Source organism: Pezoporus occidentalis, unplaced genomic scaffold, assembly GCF_034315485.1.
Source record: "Pezoporus occidentalis ecotype Australia unplaced genomic scaffold, CSIRO_AGI_Poc_V1 ctg344, whole genome shotgun sequence".
Lineage (NCBI taxonomy): Eukaryota > Metazoa > Chordata > Aves > Psittaciformes > Psittacidae > Pezoporus > Pezoporus occidentalis.
In genome coordinates this window covers 78,765-95,079 of record NW_026915419.1, presented here as the reverse complement: position 1 = coordinate 95,079, position 16,315 = coordinate 78,765, and the positions used below count along the sequence as shown (strand labels likewise).

At 59.9% G+C, this 16,315-nt stretch overlaps 2 protein-coding genes and 1 long non-coding RNA gene across 6 annotated transcripts; 2 read left to right on the top strand and 1 right to left on the bottom strand.

Moving 5' to 3' along the window:
- Window positions 1-1,328: 1,328 nt before the first annotated feature.
- Window positions 1,329-8,358, bottom strand: ORMDL3 (ORMDL sphingolipid biosynthesis regulator 3). Of its 2 annotated transcripts, none has more exons than XM_062629956.1 (4): window positions 8,231-8,358; window positions 4,462-4,668; window positions 2,995-3,146; window positions 1,329-2,908 (listed from the first exon to the last, which is right to left on the bottom strand). In XM_062629956.1, exons 2-4 carry the CDS (start codon window positions 4,633-4,635, stop codon window positions 2,773-2,775), a joined length of 462 nt encoding a protein of 153 aa, XP_062485940.1. In that variant the 5' UTR covers window positions 4,636-4,668; window positions 8,231-8,358; the 3' UTR covers window positions 1,329-2,772. The 2 variants fall into 2 exon arrangements, with proteins under 2 accessions (XP_062485940.1, XP_062485939.1); XM_062629955.1 differs by having other exon boundaries at window positions 8,227-8,310.
- Window positions 1,583-3,859, top strand: LOC134169447 (uncharacterized). Of its 2 annotated transcripts, none has more exons than XR_009966889.1 (2): window positions 1,583-1,703; window positions 2,974-3,859. It is a non-coding gene; the product is annotated as an uncharacterized LOC134169447 (long non-coding RNA). The 2 variants fall into 2 exon arrangements; XR_009966890.1 differs by having other exon boundaries at window positions 1,596-1,703; window positions 2,979-3,859.
- LRRC3C (leucine rich repeat containing 3C) lies at window positions 7,486-14,662 on the top strand. 2 transcript variants are annotated; one of them, XM_062629953.1, is made up of 2 exons: window positions 7,486-7,744; window positions 12,243-14,662. In XM_062629953.1, exon 2 carries the CDS (start codon window positions 12,333-12,335, stop codon window positions 13,110-13,112), a length of 780 nt encoding a protein of 259 aa, XP_062485937.1. In that variant the 5' UTR covers window positions 7,486-7,744; window positions 12,243-12,332; the 3' UTR covers window positions 13,113-14,662. The 2 variants fall into 2 exon arrangements, with proteins under 2 accessions (XP_062485937.1, XP_062485938.1); XM_062629954.1 differs by lacking the exon at window positions 7,486-7,744 and adding an exon at window positions 10,798-10,845.
- The last annotated feature ends 1,653 nt before the right edge of the window (window positions 14,663-16,315 follow it).

Genomic DNA, 16,315 nt, shown 5'->3' with positions numbered 1-16,315 from the left:
ATTCTCATACCTACCCTTAAAATGGGATCTTAAGGAAGAGACTATCAGATGTATAACTACTGCATTATTAATCTTGTGTAGATACTTACTTAACACACCCCACTATTACCATAAAACCTTCCGTTCTCACTTTGCCTATTTTTCCAGTTTTCATCTATGTTCCCTTGATTGGATTAACTCTATGAGTCTGAGTTAATTTCAGTTATTCCATGGCATCTGTTGTAAAGAATGTCATTTGCCATGGAACACATCTGTGCTATTTTAATCCTTTGTGTGAACAAGGTAAATCAGAAAACTCACTATCGCAATTAAGGCTTTGCCTAAGAAGAAGTTTTAAACTTCAGGCTTTAAAAACTGGTCTTTCAGAAGTTTCTAATCCCACCCTGGTTTAGGATCGGATGTCCCAGATAACAGCACGAGGGACAAGTTCAGACCCTCCGCTGCTGTAATGCCAAGGCTTTCAAGGAAACTGCATCAAGTGCTGAGCCCTGCCTTCAATTCACACTTAGGCTAAAAATACCAAAACTCCTCTGACTTGGGGTAATGTGCATGTACTTAGAAATAATCAGCACACATCTGTACAGGAGTAGTGGTTTTAAGGATACAGGGACTGTTTCTGTTGCAAAAAAAAAGGCTGTTTTCTCCTTGTTTTCTACCAAAATATAGAAGTAGTTTTGTTTTCTCTGGAGATTTACCAGCCTGAGCTGTGGGCAGACATTGAGATCTGTTAAAACAACATGCAGCCTGTGTTACAGACCCAGCTGTAGCTGAGGACAGTCCCCCTACGTCTGAGGGCATTGATGCTATTGATCTCTCAGGCATTTCAGAGGTAATTGCCTGATAGAAATGTCTCTACTTTGAAAACAGTATTTTTTCCCACAAGTCATTGTCTAGTAGCTTAAAGAGTATTGGCTTTAGGGCATATGGTACCTTAACTAGAGCAGCAGTCCTTGCGTCACGGTGGTTAAAAGCTTCAACCTCCCTATCCAGTAAATTGCACGTGTCAAACTGGACAACAGCACTCAGGTATCCAGCCAGATTCTTTCCTCTTCCCACCTTCTTGAAAACTTCTTTTCACTTCAAACATTCCCACTTATCCAACATTAGGTAATGATTCTTTCTGCTTTCCTCTCTGAGGTACATGAATGTTTTTTCCCTTCTCTGCAGCAGTAAGTCTGAGATAGAAGTAAAGCCGCTTGCCTAAAATTCTACCTGGAATAGTACTAGATCTTAGATGCAGACCTGAAGTTCCCATGTCCTACGCTCAGACCATCAAACAACTCAACAATGTCCACTCTGACCTCTAAAGCTAATGCAGGAACAAAAAGGACATATTTAAAATGATTATAGCACTGTCCAAAGTGGGAGAGAAGCACTGAGACAACAAAAGAGAGGCTTTTACAGGGGAAGCATGAGGGTTCACACATTCCATCAACACAACCCGGAATTAAAAACAATGACTTTGAACAGGAGAAAGCTCGCTCAGCCAGGGAATCGAAACCTGCAAACCTGCATCCTTTAGGTGGGAATTTAATGGGAAAAAGGCTTGATTTTGTTCCTGTACTAAATAATTATTACCAGGGACCCACTGTGTCCTTCTGTTGGCCAGGTCAGGCTGGTGCTGGTCGGTATTACTCTCCTACAGTCTCCTCACCAGTGACCACATGAGGACTCACAAGTGGAGCTGAGTGACAGATTTCCAGGTAAGCCAGAACTGGAACACTCGCTTGCCTCGAGTCAGGAATTGAGCCAAGTCCATGGCTAAGTGGAGAACTGGCAGATCCCAGTAACATGGACATGGACTTGAGCAACCAAGAGCTGGGCTGAGGAGAAAACAGTCCAAATTGCAGTCACTGATTTCAGCAAGCAGGCATCATCCATCCATCTCGCTTGGCCTGTACCTGTCAGTCTGCAGCTTCTCCCACACTGGTGCGGTCGCTGTGTGTGGGCTGCTCAGTGGCATTTGCTGTCAGTCATCACTGCCCTGCACCCAGCCCTTGGGCTGAGTGCTGCACTGCCTGAGCACTCAGAGTGCCCTTAAAAATCAGCAGTTTGGGCTGGGGAGCTGTTAATCATCTTCTGGCACAAGCTGAAAATAACAAATCTGATGTAGGTTCTCTTGAGCGTTTCCCCGAAGCACACAAATAGTTCCACAGTAAAGAGGAAGTTGCTCAGGTTGCAGGTCACTCCTTCCTCTACTGCCTTTACTAAAGAGCTTCCTATCTCAGTGACATAAAAGATTGCAAAACAAGAATTTGCCATTCTCTTCCCACTGCCCTGCCCCAAAATGGAACTCAAACCTCCAAACAATCAGGTATTGGGAAAGCTTGGCTGTATCCCTTTGAATTTCCCCCACATACTGCTTAAAGCACTTAGCTTCAGAAAGGGAAATATATTAAAGTGCATTTACCACAGCAATAGTACCAGCACTAAAAGCTTTTCCCCTCATCCCTCTTCATTCAGTGTCTGGGATAGATTAAAATCCCACCAGAATTCATCCTCGTTGTACCTTGAAGTCTGCATCTAGTTATGACACTGGAATGTAAGGAACCCAGTGCCACGCATCCTGCTTCCACTAAACTCTACTCTGGAGCTGGTTTAGGTTTATTGGGCGTGAGGATCCAGCATGCGGTGTATGTCTATGGGATACTGCAGTTAAACAGCTGCTGTGAAATTGCATCCCAGTCTGCGTGGGGAAGAAGAAATGGAACTAGAGAGAAGGAACATCCCCCTCTCCCCCTGCTCCTCTTGCATTCGCCCCAGCCACGCAGCTCAGTACTTGTTGATGCCAAAGATCCGGACGCCATGGAGCTGCGGCAGCTTGGGGATCAGGACGCTCATGAGGGAGATGGTGTTGATGACGAAGTGGATCCGGTCGTACTTTGTGTAAAAGCTGGTTAGAAAATACCTGGAAAGGAGGAGAACAGAGAGGGGGAGAGCTGAGTCACAGCGCTCTGTGGTTTTGTTTCCCAGGCCAGCACATGAAGTACTCACAGGACGATGGGCATGATGGTGAGGAACTTGCGCGACGCCGTGAACTGCACTCCATAGTCCATCTGCTCCCAGTGCGTGAGCAGCCGAGCCTTGCCCTGGTCCGGAGTCTCAAAAGGAGTTCCTTTCACGGTATGGAGAAAGATGTACATGCTCTGCAGCAAACACAAAAGCAGTGTGAAGCACGCAGGGGACCTCCACACCACCAGAAACGCTCAGCTTCGTGAACGGCCGGGGGAGCTTGCACCAGCGCGCTGTGCCACTAGAGGGATGCATCCTCCCCGCTGGAAAATGCAGCTAAGCGAGTGGGGAGAGCGGGGAAGGAAAGCAGCCGGGGTTAGCTCAGGGCCGGCTGTCACACGGGAGGCCTCTGCTTCAGCTCCTGGGCGTAAGCCAAGAAAGTGGCCGCAAGATTACAGCGCTCCCGTCTCTGGGGTCAGGAGATTAGTGTGGAATGGCTCTGCCGTGCACCAGCAATGCCCAAGGCTGTCTAAAAACAGTGCTGGTGGGGCTGTGGGCAGTGAGGATCTGTTCCTGCCCTGATTACGAGTGAACCTCTTGGAGTGGAACCCAGGGCACAGATAAACAGCAAGTGTCTGGCTGCATCACGTGGCTTTGAAGAGTAGCCATTGCTGGCCTTTAAACTCCTTTCTGTTCCCATGACCTCATTGTTTAAGCTGCCAGAGAAGGGGAAGGAGCTGGATGTAAAGCAGGCAGCTTGCGAGCTGAGCTCCAGGCAGCTCAAGTTAGTGGTTTTGTGGGTTCCTCCTCTGCTAGATGTGAAAAACATCCCTGGTAACGGGGTCACTTTCACCTCTGGAATATTCTCAGGCTGAGGTATCATTGAAAATAAAGGATACAAAATCAATTGCTGCATCTCTGAGGGTCTTTGTCCCCTGTGCCTGAGGCTGAAGGGCTGCTCCTCAGCTGCAGGACATGCAGAGGCTTGTGCAGTGGAGGCACTAAAGCAGCTCCTGGCCTGCACCCTGGAATGTGCCTCTGTGCCCCCAGCACAGCACTGACACCCATTCAACTGGGTACCTGGTCCTTAGAAGGGATGAACCTGGACTAATCTTTAAGGAGAACAAAGTTTGGGTGTTCGTTTTGTTTTCTTAACTCTGCTAAGGCCAATTCAGGTTGTATCCACCAAAGTGAAGGCTGTCCTGCCAGCTTCTGTGGCCTCTCAGCTAAAGGACTTACGCTGCAGGCAAGTTATTGCAGTGTCCCCTCTGAGCAGCCTCACATCTTTGCTGTCTCAACAGTACCTAGGCTGGATTTAAATCTATGACCTAGAGGCAAAGATTGCAGTCTGAGGGGTGGAGGTTGAGTAACTTACACTGCACCTTTGGAAACAGAAAGGAATTGTTTGAACAGGAATCTCCCTAGATGGCTCTCAAAAGAAGAGCTGGTGCTGAGAGATGATGTCTCCCTGCCCCAGAGGAAGTCAAGCCAGCCACACCATTCCCTTACCATGTTGTGAATGATGTTGGTAAGAGTCCAAACCACGGGGACACTGAAGAAGGGGATGCTCAGGAGCACGACGTGCAGCAGCCCAATTCCAAGGATGTAGGACAACCAGATGCCCCGGCTGTTCATGACCCGGGTGTTGGGATTCACCTCGCTGTGCGCTGTCCCCACGTTCATGTTGGCTCTTGTGTCCAACAGGCACCCCTGAAACTAAAGCAGAGCTGGGTCAGTACTCAGAGGTGGGAACCCTCCGTCTAAGCTGAGCACCCTCTTGCTCTCCATCAAACCCCGAACCTGTTGTTTGCTCTAAGAATCACAAGTTCACTTCTGCACCTCGTTGCTTTCATTCTTAGAGCTGCCATTTCTGGGGGGAAGCTAAATCTGGGAGCTTTTGGGAATACCGTGTGGGAAGCCTGTCCGTGATCTGCTGAAAGGTTTTCCTGGAACCAAAATGGGAAGGTTCAATCCTGCGATTGCCTGAGGAGACTCAAAGGAATACCTGAAGCTCTTCTGAAGTCACCATCGCAGTGTTAATCATGGAGGCACTCGGCACGTGGAGCTTGTTGCATGTTTATGGATTCAGCACATTTTATACTTGGAACGAGCATGTTTGCAGAGTAAAGGCACCACAGCTCCACAGCAACACATCTCCCCATCAGTTCAACTCAGTTAGCAGGGCTCTGGGGAAGTAACTTAATTCCCCCGTGGGGAAGGAACAAGATTCTTCTTGAGGATCATAAAAAGTTAGAGATAATGAGGAAAAGTGCATTGGGAAGGTATTTCATGAGCAGGAGCTGCAGAGGAGATGGCCCTTGCCCTACCTGCAAAGAGCTGCCACATAGGAGGAACACAGATGTTTTTCTGTATCACAGACTGGGCTGTGTTGGAAGGGACCTTAAAGCTGATCCAGCTCCAACCTCTGCCATGGGCAGGGACCCCTTCCACTAGAGCAGCTTGCTCCAAGCTCTGTCCAACCTGGCCTTGAACACTGCCAGGGATGGGGCAGCCACAATGCCAGGAAGGTGAGGAAGGACAGTGTCATCCTCCTGGAGACAGTGCAGGTGTTGGTGGGATTTGGGCTGCTGTGCTGATAGCACAGCAGGTATCAGTCAGCTTTCAGGCTTTCTGAGAAGAGAGCTCTGGTTTGCAGAGATCACAGGAAGCAGCACAAATGAGAACATCTGTAAAACTGAGTATCTTTGAGATCAGGGAAGTTCTTGTGTAAAATCATCTTTGTCTCCTGGGGAAATGCAGTTTAATGCGGTCCATCCCTCGCCGGCCCCCAAGGTGAGGCTGCTTCCTGATGTCTGGCCTTGTGCTTGGGCTGCTTTGGTTCCCGCAGCTGGGAGATGGTGTTGCTGTTCTCCAGCTCTCAGTCTGGGTCTCAGGAGGCGAGTCTGAGCCAGCTCTGACATTACACCACAGCCAGCTGCTTGCTCCCTGTGGAGCACTGGGCCTGGTGTGTGTCAGGAGCTGGCTCTCTCCCCTGGCCCTGCCTGGGGCTGGGACATGCGGTGAGTGCTTGGCTCCACAGCCCCTGGGATGCTGGCTGGAACTTCCAAACCTCTTTCACCCACACGAGGTGGCTGTTGCTCGGTGCTGCAGGCTGCCAAGGTGGGCTGAGCAGATGCTCACCTACCTCTGCTACCCAGGTGTCAACCAGGGCGCTTATGGCTGGAGGTTTGTAGTACAAGAAAAGAGGCTGCAGGTCTGGGGAGTGCTTGTTGTAAATCATCACCCATGCCCATAGCCGAGGGCAAAGGGTATCCTTGATATTCCAGGGGAAAGCCTGAAGCTTACTCCGGAAGCTGGACTTAAGAGCTGGGCTTGAGTCCTAGCAGGCGGAGCAGCTCCATCCCTAACCTGGTGCAATTCCAGAGGGCTTTCAGAGGAGACCTAGGGGTTGCAGTGAAGCATGACGTGAGTCAGGAAGTCTTGTCGTTGCAGCAAATCCCAAACAGAGCAAAGGTCCCTGTGCAATGCATCCCCAGCAGTGCTGTTTGCCATTCTCCTCCATACTGGTAAGGGCTCAGCTCTAGCAACTGCCTGGCTGAGGCTTGGACTGAGCATGGGGAAGGGGCTGGTGACCTCGCTGGAGGCTTCCAAATCCAACTTCATCCAGAGCTGAACCCTTCAGCTTCCTCCGTGGGCTGGGGACCGAGCGGGTGGCCGAGGGGCAGATGGAGCAGCCACTGAGGGCCCGGTTCTCCTCCTGGTGCCTCCGTTTCCTTGCTTGTAACAATGAGTGAAGTGTTAGAACACACAGGAGGTTAATTTGGTCTTGCAAGAGAGACCCAACGATGTCAAGCGTTCCGTCCTACCATGAGGATAATTCCACGTGCTTCTGCAAGCCCTTCCCCACCTTAAAACCACTTCATCTCTCGGTCTCCCCTCCTGAGTGGCATCTGCAGCCCTTGGCCGAGCTCTTTGCTCCCTTTGGATTGCACACACGGCTTTTGCTGATTGCAAAAGCCTGGCTGAGGGAGCTGAGCTCCCTACCCCCATCCCGCATCCCATGGTGTCTGCTTTTACACCCGGGAGTTGTTCACCTGCAGCCAAAGGGAGGCAGCTCTGCTTCCCCACGTGTGCTGCGGGGCTTTTGGGGACAGAGAAGCTTTAATGTTTCACCAGGCAGAGTGTGAAGGTCAGGGCTGTGCTGACGTTGGACCCTGTCTGTCCAAGGAGGGGAAAAGTCAGCTGTGGTTACGCCGTGATGGAGGAACCGAGCCCTTCCTCGGCCCCATCCTTCCTGACTTCCCACTCCCTGTCCATGGATCTGTAGGGAAAGACTCATTCCGGGGCTTGGGATGAACCCCAGGGCTGCCAGCTCCGTGTCTGCCGTGCCAGCATCTCGCTTCTGAGGAAGAGGGGGGAACAAAGCGACACCGGCAGCTTCCTGCTCACTTTGTCACCCATCAGCTGCTGCTGAGTGCAGCCAGCACCCCACAGCACGGCTCCTGCCCCCCGAGGAGGAGCGTGACCACATCTGCTCCTGTCCCTGTCTGCTCTGGCAGCAGCATCGCTCTTCCCCAGCGCCTGGCACCCCGTTCTCCATCAGCCCATCACAGGAGCTTCAGCTGGGACGGCAGCCAGAGGGCAGGAGGGCTCAGGTGCTTATCTCAGATCTTCCCGAGTGTTCCCACAACCCGAGTGATTCTGATCCCAAGCGATTATGATCCCATGGAGCCGCTGAGGAGCCTGCACCAGCGAGCACCATCTCCCAAGTGGATAAATACTCAACCCCCTCCTTTGCAAGGCGGCATCAGCATCTGAACCAGAGCATCAGGTACACGGAGGATGTCCACAGACACGGCTGGGCTTGGAGGGAGCGCTCGGGCCGAGGCGGCGCCGCTTTGTGTCCTGCTTGGGCCTGGAGTCGGGCTCGGAATTCCACATCTGGGAGCCCTGGGAAAGCCGAGGGGGCCTGGGGGAGCGGCGAGCACCGAGCGGGCGCTGCGGGGCTCCGGCTGCCGGACACGGGGGTGATTGGCGGGGGAAGAGTCTCGTCCGGGGGCTCCTGCACCGCGCTCACCCCACACGGACCCCGGGGGTGTGGGGCAGGTCCCGGTGCGCCCCCTCCTCCCCACCTCAGCAGCCGCTTGTTTCTCTATGGAGCGTTTTCCCCTTGGGACGGGCCCCGCCCCCCCCCCCCCCCCCCCCCCCCCAGCGCCGGGCCTGGGGAAGGGGACGAGGCCCCGCACCGGCCCCATTACCCCGGGGTGCGGGAGGGGGGGTGACCGGGGAAGCGCCGCCGCTCCCGGCCCGCACTCACCGCTGCTCGGCCCGGCTCGGCGGGGCCGGGGCTGTCTCCGTCGCGCACCCACGGCCCCGGCTGCGCTCCCGGCGGGCTCCTCGCCGCCGCCCGGCCCGGCCCTCCCCGCCCCGCCGCCGCGGCACGCCGGGAGCTGTAGTCCCGAGCACCGGAGCCCGCCCCCGGGGCCGAGCCTGCGGAGCGGAGCCGCTGTAGGAGCCGGGGTGACCCCGGCAGGCTCCTTGGCAGCCCCGGTACCGTCCAGCCCCAGCGCCCACCGCGGCCAGGGCCCACACACACACCGCGGGGTGGCTCCGGTCCCGCTGGGGGCTCCCTCCCCTGAGCACCGCCGAGGTCGGGCTGGGAGCCCGGGGGCCCCGCTCGTGTCTGCCCAGGACGGGAGCGCGGGGCTTTGTGGCACCACCGCACCCCCCCTGCGCGGCTCTGCGGGGTCCCGGTGTGCGGGGCAGGGGCAGCCCCACCAGGGCCGCTCGCAGCCCCCCGGCAAAGCCTGGTCTTGGGGGGGGGGTCCAGTTTAACCCTGTCTGGGTTCAGGATGCTCCCCGGGGTGCGCTGCGTGTGCCCATCCCAGCCGCTGCGGTGCGGGGATGCCGGTGCGGGGAGCGGGAATCCCGCAGGAGCGGGCCCTGCTCTGCAGGAGAACCACGCACGCAGCGAGCTCTATTTTTATCCCTCTCCTGCCTGGCTGAGCAGCTCCCTCTGCGCGGTGACATCTGATTTAGCAGCTTCCCCGCACCCCGCTGGCTCCGCACGTGAGGGGGAAGCACAATGCGGCGGCTATTTTTAAACGCCCATCAATACGGATTCCTGCCGGGATGCAGCAGGCAGCATCCCGCTGCCCGGCTGGGCACAGGGGATGGGATCCCGCTCCCTGCGCTCCCCCCAGCGGCACCGGGGCTGGGGAGGGGGGTCCTGAATGGGGGATTCAGCCCCATCCATTGTCTGGCAGAAGCCTGGACCAGCGTTTCCCCGCTCTCAGTGGGCTCAGGGGCTGCTCCCATAGGAATTCCTAGGCCTTGCTTACTCCGGCCTCCCCTGTGCCGGGAGCCGTGCTCACCTCCGGCTCTCTGGGGCTGCCGGTCACACTGCCCGGTCGATACTGACTGTATTCAGCCCCGGTGCAGCTTTCACCCCCGGTGCAGCTGTATTTAGCCCTTTGCAGCTGTATTCAGCCCCTTTGCAGCTGTATTTAGCACTTTGCAGCTGTATTCAGCCCCGGTGCGGCTGTATTTAGCCCCGGTGCATCTGTATTCAGCCCCGGTGCGGCTGTATTCAGCCCTTTGCAGCTGTATTCAGCCCCTTTGCAGCTGTATTCAGCCCCGGTGCGGCTGTATTCAGCCCCGGTGCGGCTGTATTCAGCCCTTTGCAGCTGTATTCAGCCCCTTTGCAGCTGTATTTAGCCCCGGTGCGGCTGTATTCAGCCCCTTTGCAGCTGTATTCAGCCCCTTTGCAGCTGTATTCAGCCCCGGTGCGGCTGTATTCAGCCCTTTGCAGCTGTATTCAGCCCCTTTGCAGCTGTATTCAGCCCCTTTGCAGCTGTATTCAGCCCCTTTGCAGCTGTATTCAGCCCCGGTGCGGCTGTATTCAGCCACCTCTCGCTTGGCTGCAGCAGGGGAGGGTGCGTGTGGGACCGTGCTGCACTGCAGGTGTTGGGGTTTCGGGTTCGTGGGTGCCGTGTCCTGGCATGGGGGACCTCGGGGGCGCAGCCCTGGTGCTGCTCCTGCTGCCGGGGTCTCTGCGGTGAGCCCAGCACCGAAGCGGGACTCGAAGCTCAAGCACGCCCTGAGCCTGTCGCCTTGTCCCCTTGGATGCGGCAGGTCCCGGCGGCACTGGGACTGCCCGACCCCAAGGCGCACAAGAGCCTTGCCCACGGCTCCCCGAGTGCCACCGCCATGGCCCGGGCCAGCCCCGGGACACGGGGCTCCCGCTCAGCCCAGCGGGTTGGGGTCCGGGGGGTCCCCGCGCCCTGCCCGGCCGCCCCTCTCCATCAGGCTTTGTCCTCCGAAGGGAGCCGAGGTCCAGGGCGGGCGCCTCGTACCCGGTACCCACTGCCCGGGGCTGGGCTCTCCCCCCTCGAGGAGAACCGGGGACCGGGGCAGCACAAGGACACAGCCCCGGGTCAGCGGGGTCCGGTAACGGCGGCCGCTCTCCATGGTGCTGAGCGGCCCCTCCGGTGTCCCGGGGCGGCCGAGCCCGGGTTAGCGCCGAGCCCCGGCCCCGGAAGCCCGGGGATGCCCCCCCCTTTCCGTGGGTCGGGTTTCCCCGAGTAAGCGATGCCGGTGCCCGCGGGAGGAGGGGGGGGGGTCCTGTTGTCCCCGAAGGGCTGCGGGGAGCCCCCGGGGGGGGGTCCCCGCGCTCGGGATCCCCGCAGCTCCTCGCCGGGTCCCCCCGGTGCCGCCCCCGCTGCTCCGGGCGGGGTCCCCGGGGCAGAGCCCTCGGGTGCGGGGACGGGACCGGGGGTGCTCGGAGCTGCGCGGTTCCCCCCGCGGCGGGGCGGGCCGGGGGCGGGGAGGCCCGCGCGGAGGATCCCGCCCACCGGCCCCGCTGCTGCCGCCGCCGGCTCCGGTCGCGGGGCGCGGCCGCTCCGGGCCGGGGCGCGGGGCCGCGCTCGCCAGGTGAGTCCGCACCGGGACCCCCCCTCCCCGGGCACAGGCGGGAAGCGAGGGCGGGCGGGGTGGGGGGGGGTCCCCGGCAGCGCGGAGCGGAGCTTCCCGGGGAAGCACCGGGGCTTCCCTCGCCCGCGACGCCCCCGGTGCGGAGCGGAGCCGGGGGGAACCCCGGGGCATCCCCGGCTGCACCGAGCGCACCGCGGGTCCCGCACCAGCACGGGCAGCCCCGTCCTGCCCCAGGGGCTGGGGCTCCCGCCGTGCCCGGGGGCTGCTTTGTGCCCGTCCTCACTGCGGTGCCTGCTCCGGAGCACCGGGGTGGCTGGGGACCCCCCCCCCTCGCCGAGCCCAGCGCGGGGGCCCGGGAGCCGCATCCCACCCGCGGGGTCTCCCGGGATGGAGCAGTCCCTGCCCTGGTCACCGGCTCCCCGATGGGGCTGGCTCCAGGTGCCCTTTGTCCGCTGTGAGCCCCGGTCCTTGCTCGGGGACCTCGAGGAGCTGGGGGGGGGGCTGCAGTGCTGTGACCTTGGGGTGCTTTGGCGTGGTTGGGCCGTGTTACACTGTGCAGTGGTCGGGGGGGGGCTCCGGGGCCACCCTTGGGTGAGCACCTCGGCCCCTTGGTACCCGGTTTGCTGGACTGGGTGCTCCGGGAGCCCTCCTGCAGCGCGGAGCTTTGCTGATGGGAGCCCTTTTACAGCGGTGTCTTTAACCAGGGAGAGCATCCGCACCCTGCCCGGGTGGCTCCACCAGCGCGGTCAGGATGGGGCCGTGGTGGGACCCATGGCTGGGGAAGCCGGGGCCTTATCTGGGACCCACCCTGGGAACTCGCCGCACGCTCAGCTCCAGTGAATTTCCTTTCTCTGTTTTCGTTTCTTTCCTGCTGACGTTTTTCCCCTCCGGAATCAAGGGCTGGATGGGGACCATGGTTACGGGGTGGTGTGGGCAGCCCGACCCCACAGTGGCACCGGGCAGGGGACCGCGGCGCCCAGCCTGCACCGGCACCCTCCAAAGGGGAAGACCCCGCGTGTGCCATGGGCACTGCTGGAGCCGGGACGCGGGCACCTGCTGTGCCTCTGCCCTCACGGGTTTCCCATCGCGCTCGCCCGGAGCCGGATCCGTGCCGGGATGCTCCGGCCGCGTGCGAGCGAGCGCAGGAGCCATCAAACGCAGCGACCTTGGCGGAGTCGGAGCTCAGCCCGGGCTGACCCCGTTGTTACAGCCCAGCTGCAGGAGGCGTCTTCGCTCGGCCCCTCGAGGCCTGATCCTGCTGGATCAGGAGCCCTGAGCCGATGGCATGGGGACGCGTGGGCCGTGCTCCCTGGCCCTGTCCCATCCCATCCCTGCCCCACAGCCGTGCTTGCAGCCGGAGCGGTTCTGACGCTGTCCCTTTGCTGTCTCCACCTCAGATGCACCGAGTCCAGCTGAAGCCACCGGGGCTGAGAGCTGCGGGGCCGGTGGCCCTGTGACAGCAGCAGCAGCAGCAGCAGCGCGGGACCATGGCTGCGGCAGCGCAGATCCCGCTGTGCTCCGTGACCGCGTGGCTGCTCCTGCACGGCCTCCTCCTGGCCTCCCATCCCCGCTCGGCCGCAGCGTTCCCCAAGGGCTGCTACCCCTCGGAAGAGGAGGGCCTGAAGACGTTCCGCTGCAGCAACGCCCGCCTCACCGAGGTCCCCAGGGACATCCCCAACGACACCAACAAGCTCTACCTGGACTCCAACCGAATCCCATTCCTGCCCCGCGACGCCTTCCAGGACCTGCCCCTCCTACTGGAGCTGGATCTGTCCCACAACGCCATCGCCGGCGTCGAGAGCGGAGCTTTCCGGGGTCTGGCAGAGCACCTCCGCTCCCTGGACCTGTCCTCCAACAAGCTGGTGTCCGTCAGCAAAGACGCCTTCAGCAACCTGAAGGCCAAGGTGAACCTCTCCGACAACCCCTGGCTCTGCGACTGTCGGCTGCAGGAGCTCATCCGCACCGTGGAGCTGGCGGCCGGCTCCTCCGGCGGCCTCGTCTGCGACTCCTCGGCGCAGGAGGAGCACGTGGGCAAAGCCTTCCTGCAGGTGATGGCCGACACGGACCTCTGCAACGTCTACAAGAAGACCACGGACGTGGCCATGCTGGTCACCATGTTCGGCTGGTTCGCCATGGTCATCTCCTACCTGGTCTACTACGTGCGGCAGAACCAGGAGGACGCCCGGCGGCACCTCGAGTATCTCAAGTCCCTGCCCAGCAAGCAGCGGAGGTCGGAGGAGTCGTCCACCATCAGCACCGTGGTGTGAGGCTCCGGCAGGACTCGGCTCGCCCGCGGCTGCCAGGAGCTGCCACAGGACCAGGCGTGGATTTGTCCGGTTCTCCTCGGGGAAGCAGCATCCGGCAGCGGGAGCTCTGGTGCAGCGAGAGGTGAAGCAGGGATGGGGATGGGCACCGGGCACCGAGCATCCACCCGGACCAGAGGGACCCTGGACACCCTGGGGCGTTCAGACTCCGTTTCAAACCGGGGTCTTTCCTGTGCAGGGATCCCTTGGGCCGTTGGTGATGTTCATGGTTTAATCCCTCCCCAGCTGCCCAAGGGATGGTCCCAGCAGCACAGGGCAGCCAGTGCTGGGCTCCCTGCCTGCACCCGGAGCGGTGTGGCCATGGGGCCGGAGCCACCGGACCAAAGGGTGGTAACAAGAGGTGGGGACACATCGGTTGGGAAGGGCGAGGGGCAGGTCTTGGGTACCCCGCTCCAGCTCTCGAGCTGGGTGGTGCTGCCCCATCTCCCATCCCAGCCCCTGCTGCTCCCCACTTCTTTCCTGGCACCTCTGGTCCAGGCGGAGCAAGGCGCATGGGGGCGGCGGTCCCAGTTGGCGATGGGGTGGCTCATGGGCAACCCCAGCGCTGTCCCCCTTGGAGCAGGATGTTCTTACAGGAAGCAAATGGGGAATGAAGCTCCCCCAGGGATGAGCTCCCTGGAGCTGCCGAGGGATGCAGGAGCTGCTGGAGGGGAGCTGAGGGGTGCAGGCGGTGGGTCTGGCCCTGCTGGGATGCGCTGGGGGGAGCAGGATTCCCCCCAGTTCTCCCTTGGCACCGTGCAGGTCGGTGTTTGCTGCCCTCATCCGCCTGCTCCCTCTCCAGGAGTCACAAGCTGCCGACCGGTCACTGTGAGGGGAGCGGGGATGGAGGGAGCCGCCGCGGCTCCTCCGCCCTCTCCCCACTCCCGCAGGAGCCCGAATCTGCCCTAAAACGCCCCCAAAATCCCTTCTCAACCCTTCCAGCATTGGGCTACGGGTTCCTGGTGTCAGTAGGTAGAGGGCAGGGTGCCGGTGGCCAGCGTGGGTCAGGGTTGGTGCCCACCTTTGGGTGCACAGGGTCCAAGCGGCGACTCGGAAGCAAAGCCAAGAGCGGAGGCAGCCTCCCCCAGCTGTGTCTGGGGGCTGGGTTTGATGGGGTTGCCCTTGTTTAAAACCAGCTGAAGCTTAAACTGCCTTAAATCACCCGGAGCACCAACCAAAGCTGCTCGAGCACCCCCCGGCTGCTGCCCGTGCTCCAATGGGAGCCGTGGTCCAGAGCCGGCCGGGAGCAGCCCCTGCACCCTTCCACAAGTGCCTCCATCCCCAGCACACACCGGGGGCTCTGCCACGCACAAGCACCTCAGCCCCAGCTCCAAACCAGGCACCCCTGGGGCCCACAGCCCCACGGCAGCTCCCCACGTACAACCAGGGCTTGTGGGGCCCCAGAGCGAGGCACTGGCGTGGCTGCGGTGCCCGTCTGACCCAACGTGTGTTTTGTTTAAGGGACCTTTTACGTTCTTACTTTGTACACCAATAAAGTCGGCTTTGACTTTGGAGCCTGTGCCCGTGTGTGTGTGTGTGTGTGTGTCCGTGGGGGCATCACCCGGTTCCTGGTGCCATCCTGGCTGTAAAGGGAGGGTGAACGGTGCCCGTGCCAGCCGGTGCCCTCCCGGTCTGTGTGCCCCGGCACCAGAGCTGTCCGGAACCCGATACGTGGCGCTGCCGGTAACCCTGCCCTCGGCTGCAGTCAGTGAGCGCTGCACGGCTCAGGTCACCGGCACGGTGACAGTGCCCGAGCCACCTTGTGCCAGGGCCCTGCTCTGCCCTCCGGTCCCCACCGAGCAGACCTGGGCATCACCACGGTCGGGAGGGACAAACCCATCCTGATGCTCACGGTCCCACTGGTCCCTCTTGGGGCACCGGTTTGCGGCACCTTTCCCTGCGCGGCGCATGGGGATGCGCGGTGGGAGGAGGAAGCCGGGACCCTAACGCGTTGTGACAGCTCCTGCTTGGGGACATTGACCTCGTTTGGCACTCGCTGTCTCCAGACGCAGGCCCAGGCTCCCAGCAGATGGCTGCTGTCCCCAGGCTGGGGTGCTCCGGGGGTCACCCTGCTCGGGAGCAGCTGGGGAGGGCCCAGGGATGCTGCTGCCACCCGGTCCATGGGGCTGTGGCTCCCCCAGGGTCTCCCCATAGGGCTGGATGATGCTGAGCCCCCGGGGCCAGCCCTGCCCTGAGTGATTAGGATGGAAAGCGCTGGGTTCATGGCAACCCCCATAAGCATGGGGAAGGGAGGTGGATTCTGGTGGCAGCAACGGGTTGGTTGTGGAACTCCATGGATGGGGGGGGGTTCAAATATGTAAGAAACCTCATGAAAACCTGCAGTGAGCTTTGGGAAGAGAACCTGGACTGGGATGGACCCAGCTGTGTGCTGTTGGTAGTGTCTGGTATTTGATTGGGTGTTAAAAGGGAATGGGGAAGAGCAGAAAACTGGGATTACCGGATATTTCCTCCAAGCTGGGGCATTGGAGGGGTCTCAGGATGTGGCTGAGCACAGGAGGAATCTGGGGCCAACAGCCTGCAAGGCTCCTCCATGGCTCCATCCCAAAGAGGGGTTTTCCTCATCCCACTCTTCCAGCACTTGCTGCTGTGGGCGAGCTCCTGCCTCAGCGCTGGTGGGTACCAGGGCTTCAGTGTCAAAGTCAATGCTTTCCCTGCGGCACGGCGATGGAATCATCCATTTTAATGCTGCGTTCCTGGGTAATTCCTCTCCTGATTTATCTGCTGGGATCAGCAGCAGCAGCATTAGCAGCGTGACCTCCTTCTGCAGTGTTCCACACACCGCTAAAGCTGTTATTGACTTCCAAGGTGCTCTCTGCCCATCGCACCGGGCACACGAGGAACTGTTCTGCCTCTCCGGGATGGAGGAAAACGGGTCACTGGTGCGAGATGGGTCCTCACTGCTTGTGATGCCTCTTCTGCTGCCTGGTCCTGACTCCCTCCGTGAGCCAAATGATGCTCCTGGTTGCCAGGGTCTGTGCATCCATGGGATCCATCCTCCCGGCAGTGCTGACGGAGGCTGCACGCCTTGGGATGCGCATTCGCTTTTGCTGTGGGGTTTAGAAGCGAGATAAAGCAAGGCTCTTGTCAGCCGCAGACAGAAGTGTGTTCGGCAGCCATGGCCCCAGCCTGCATCCTGAACTTTGAAC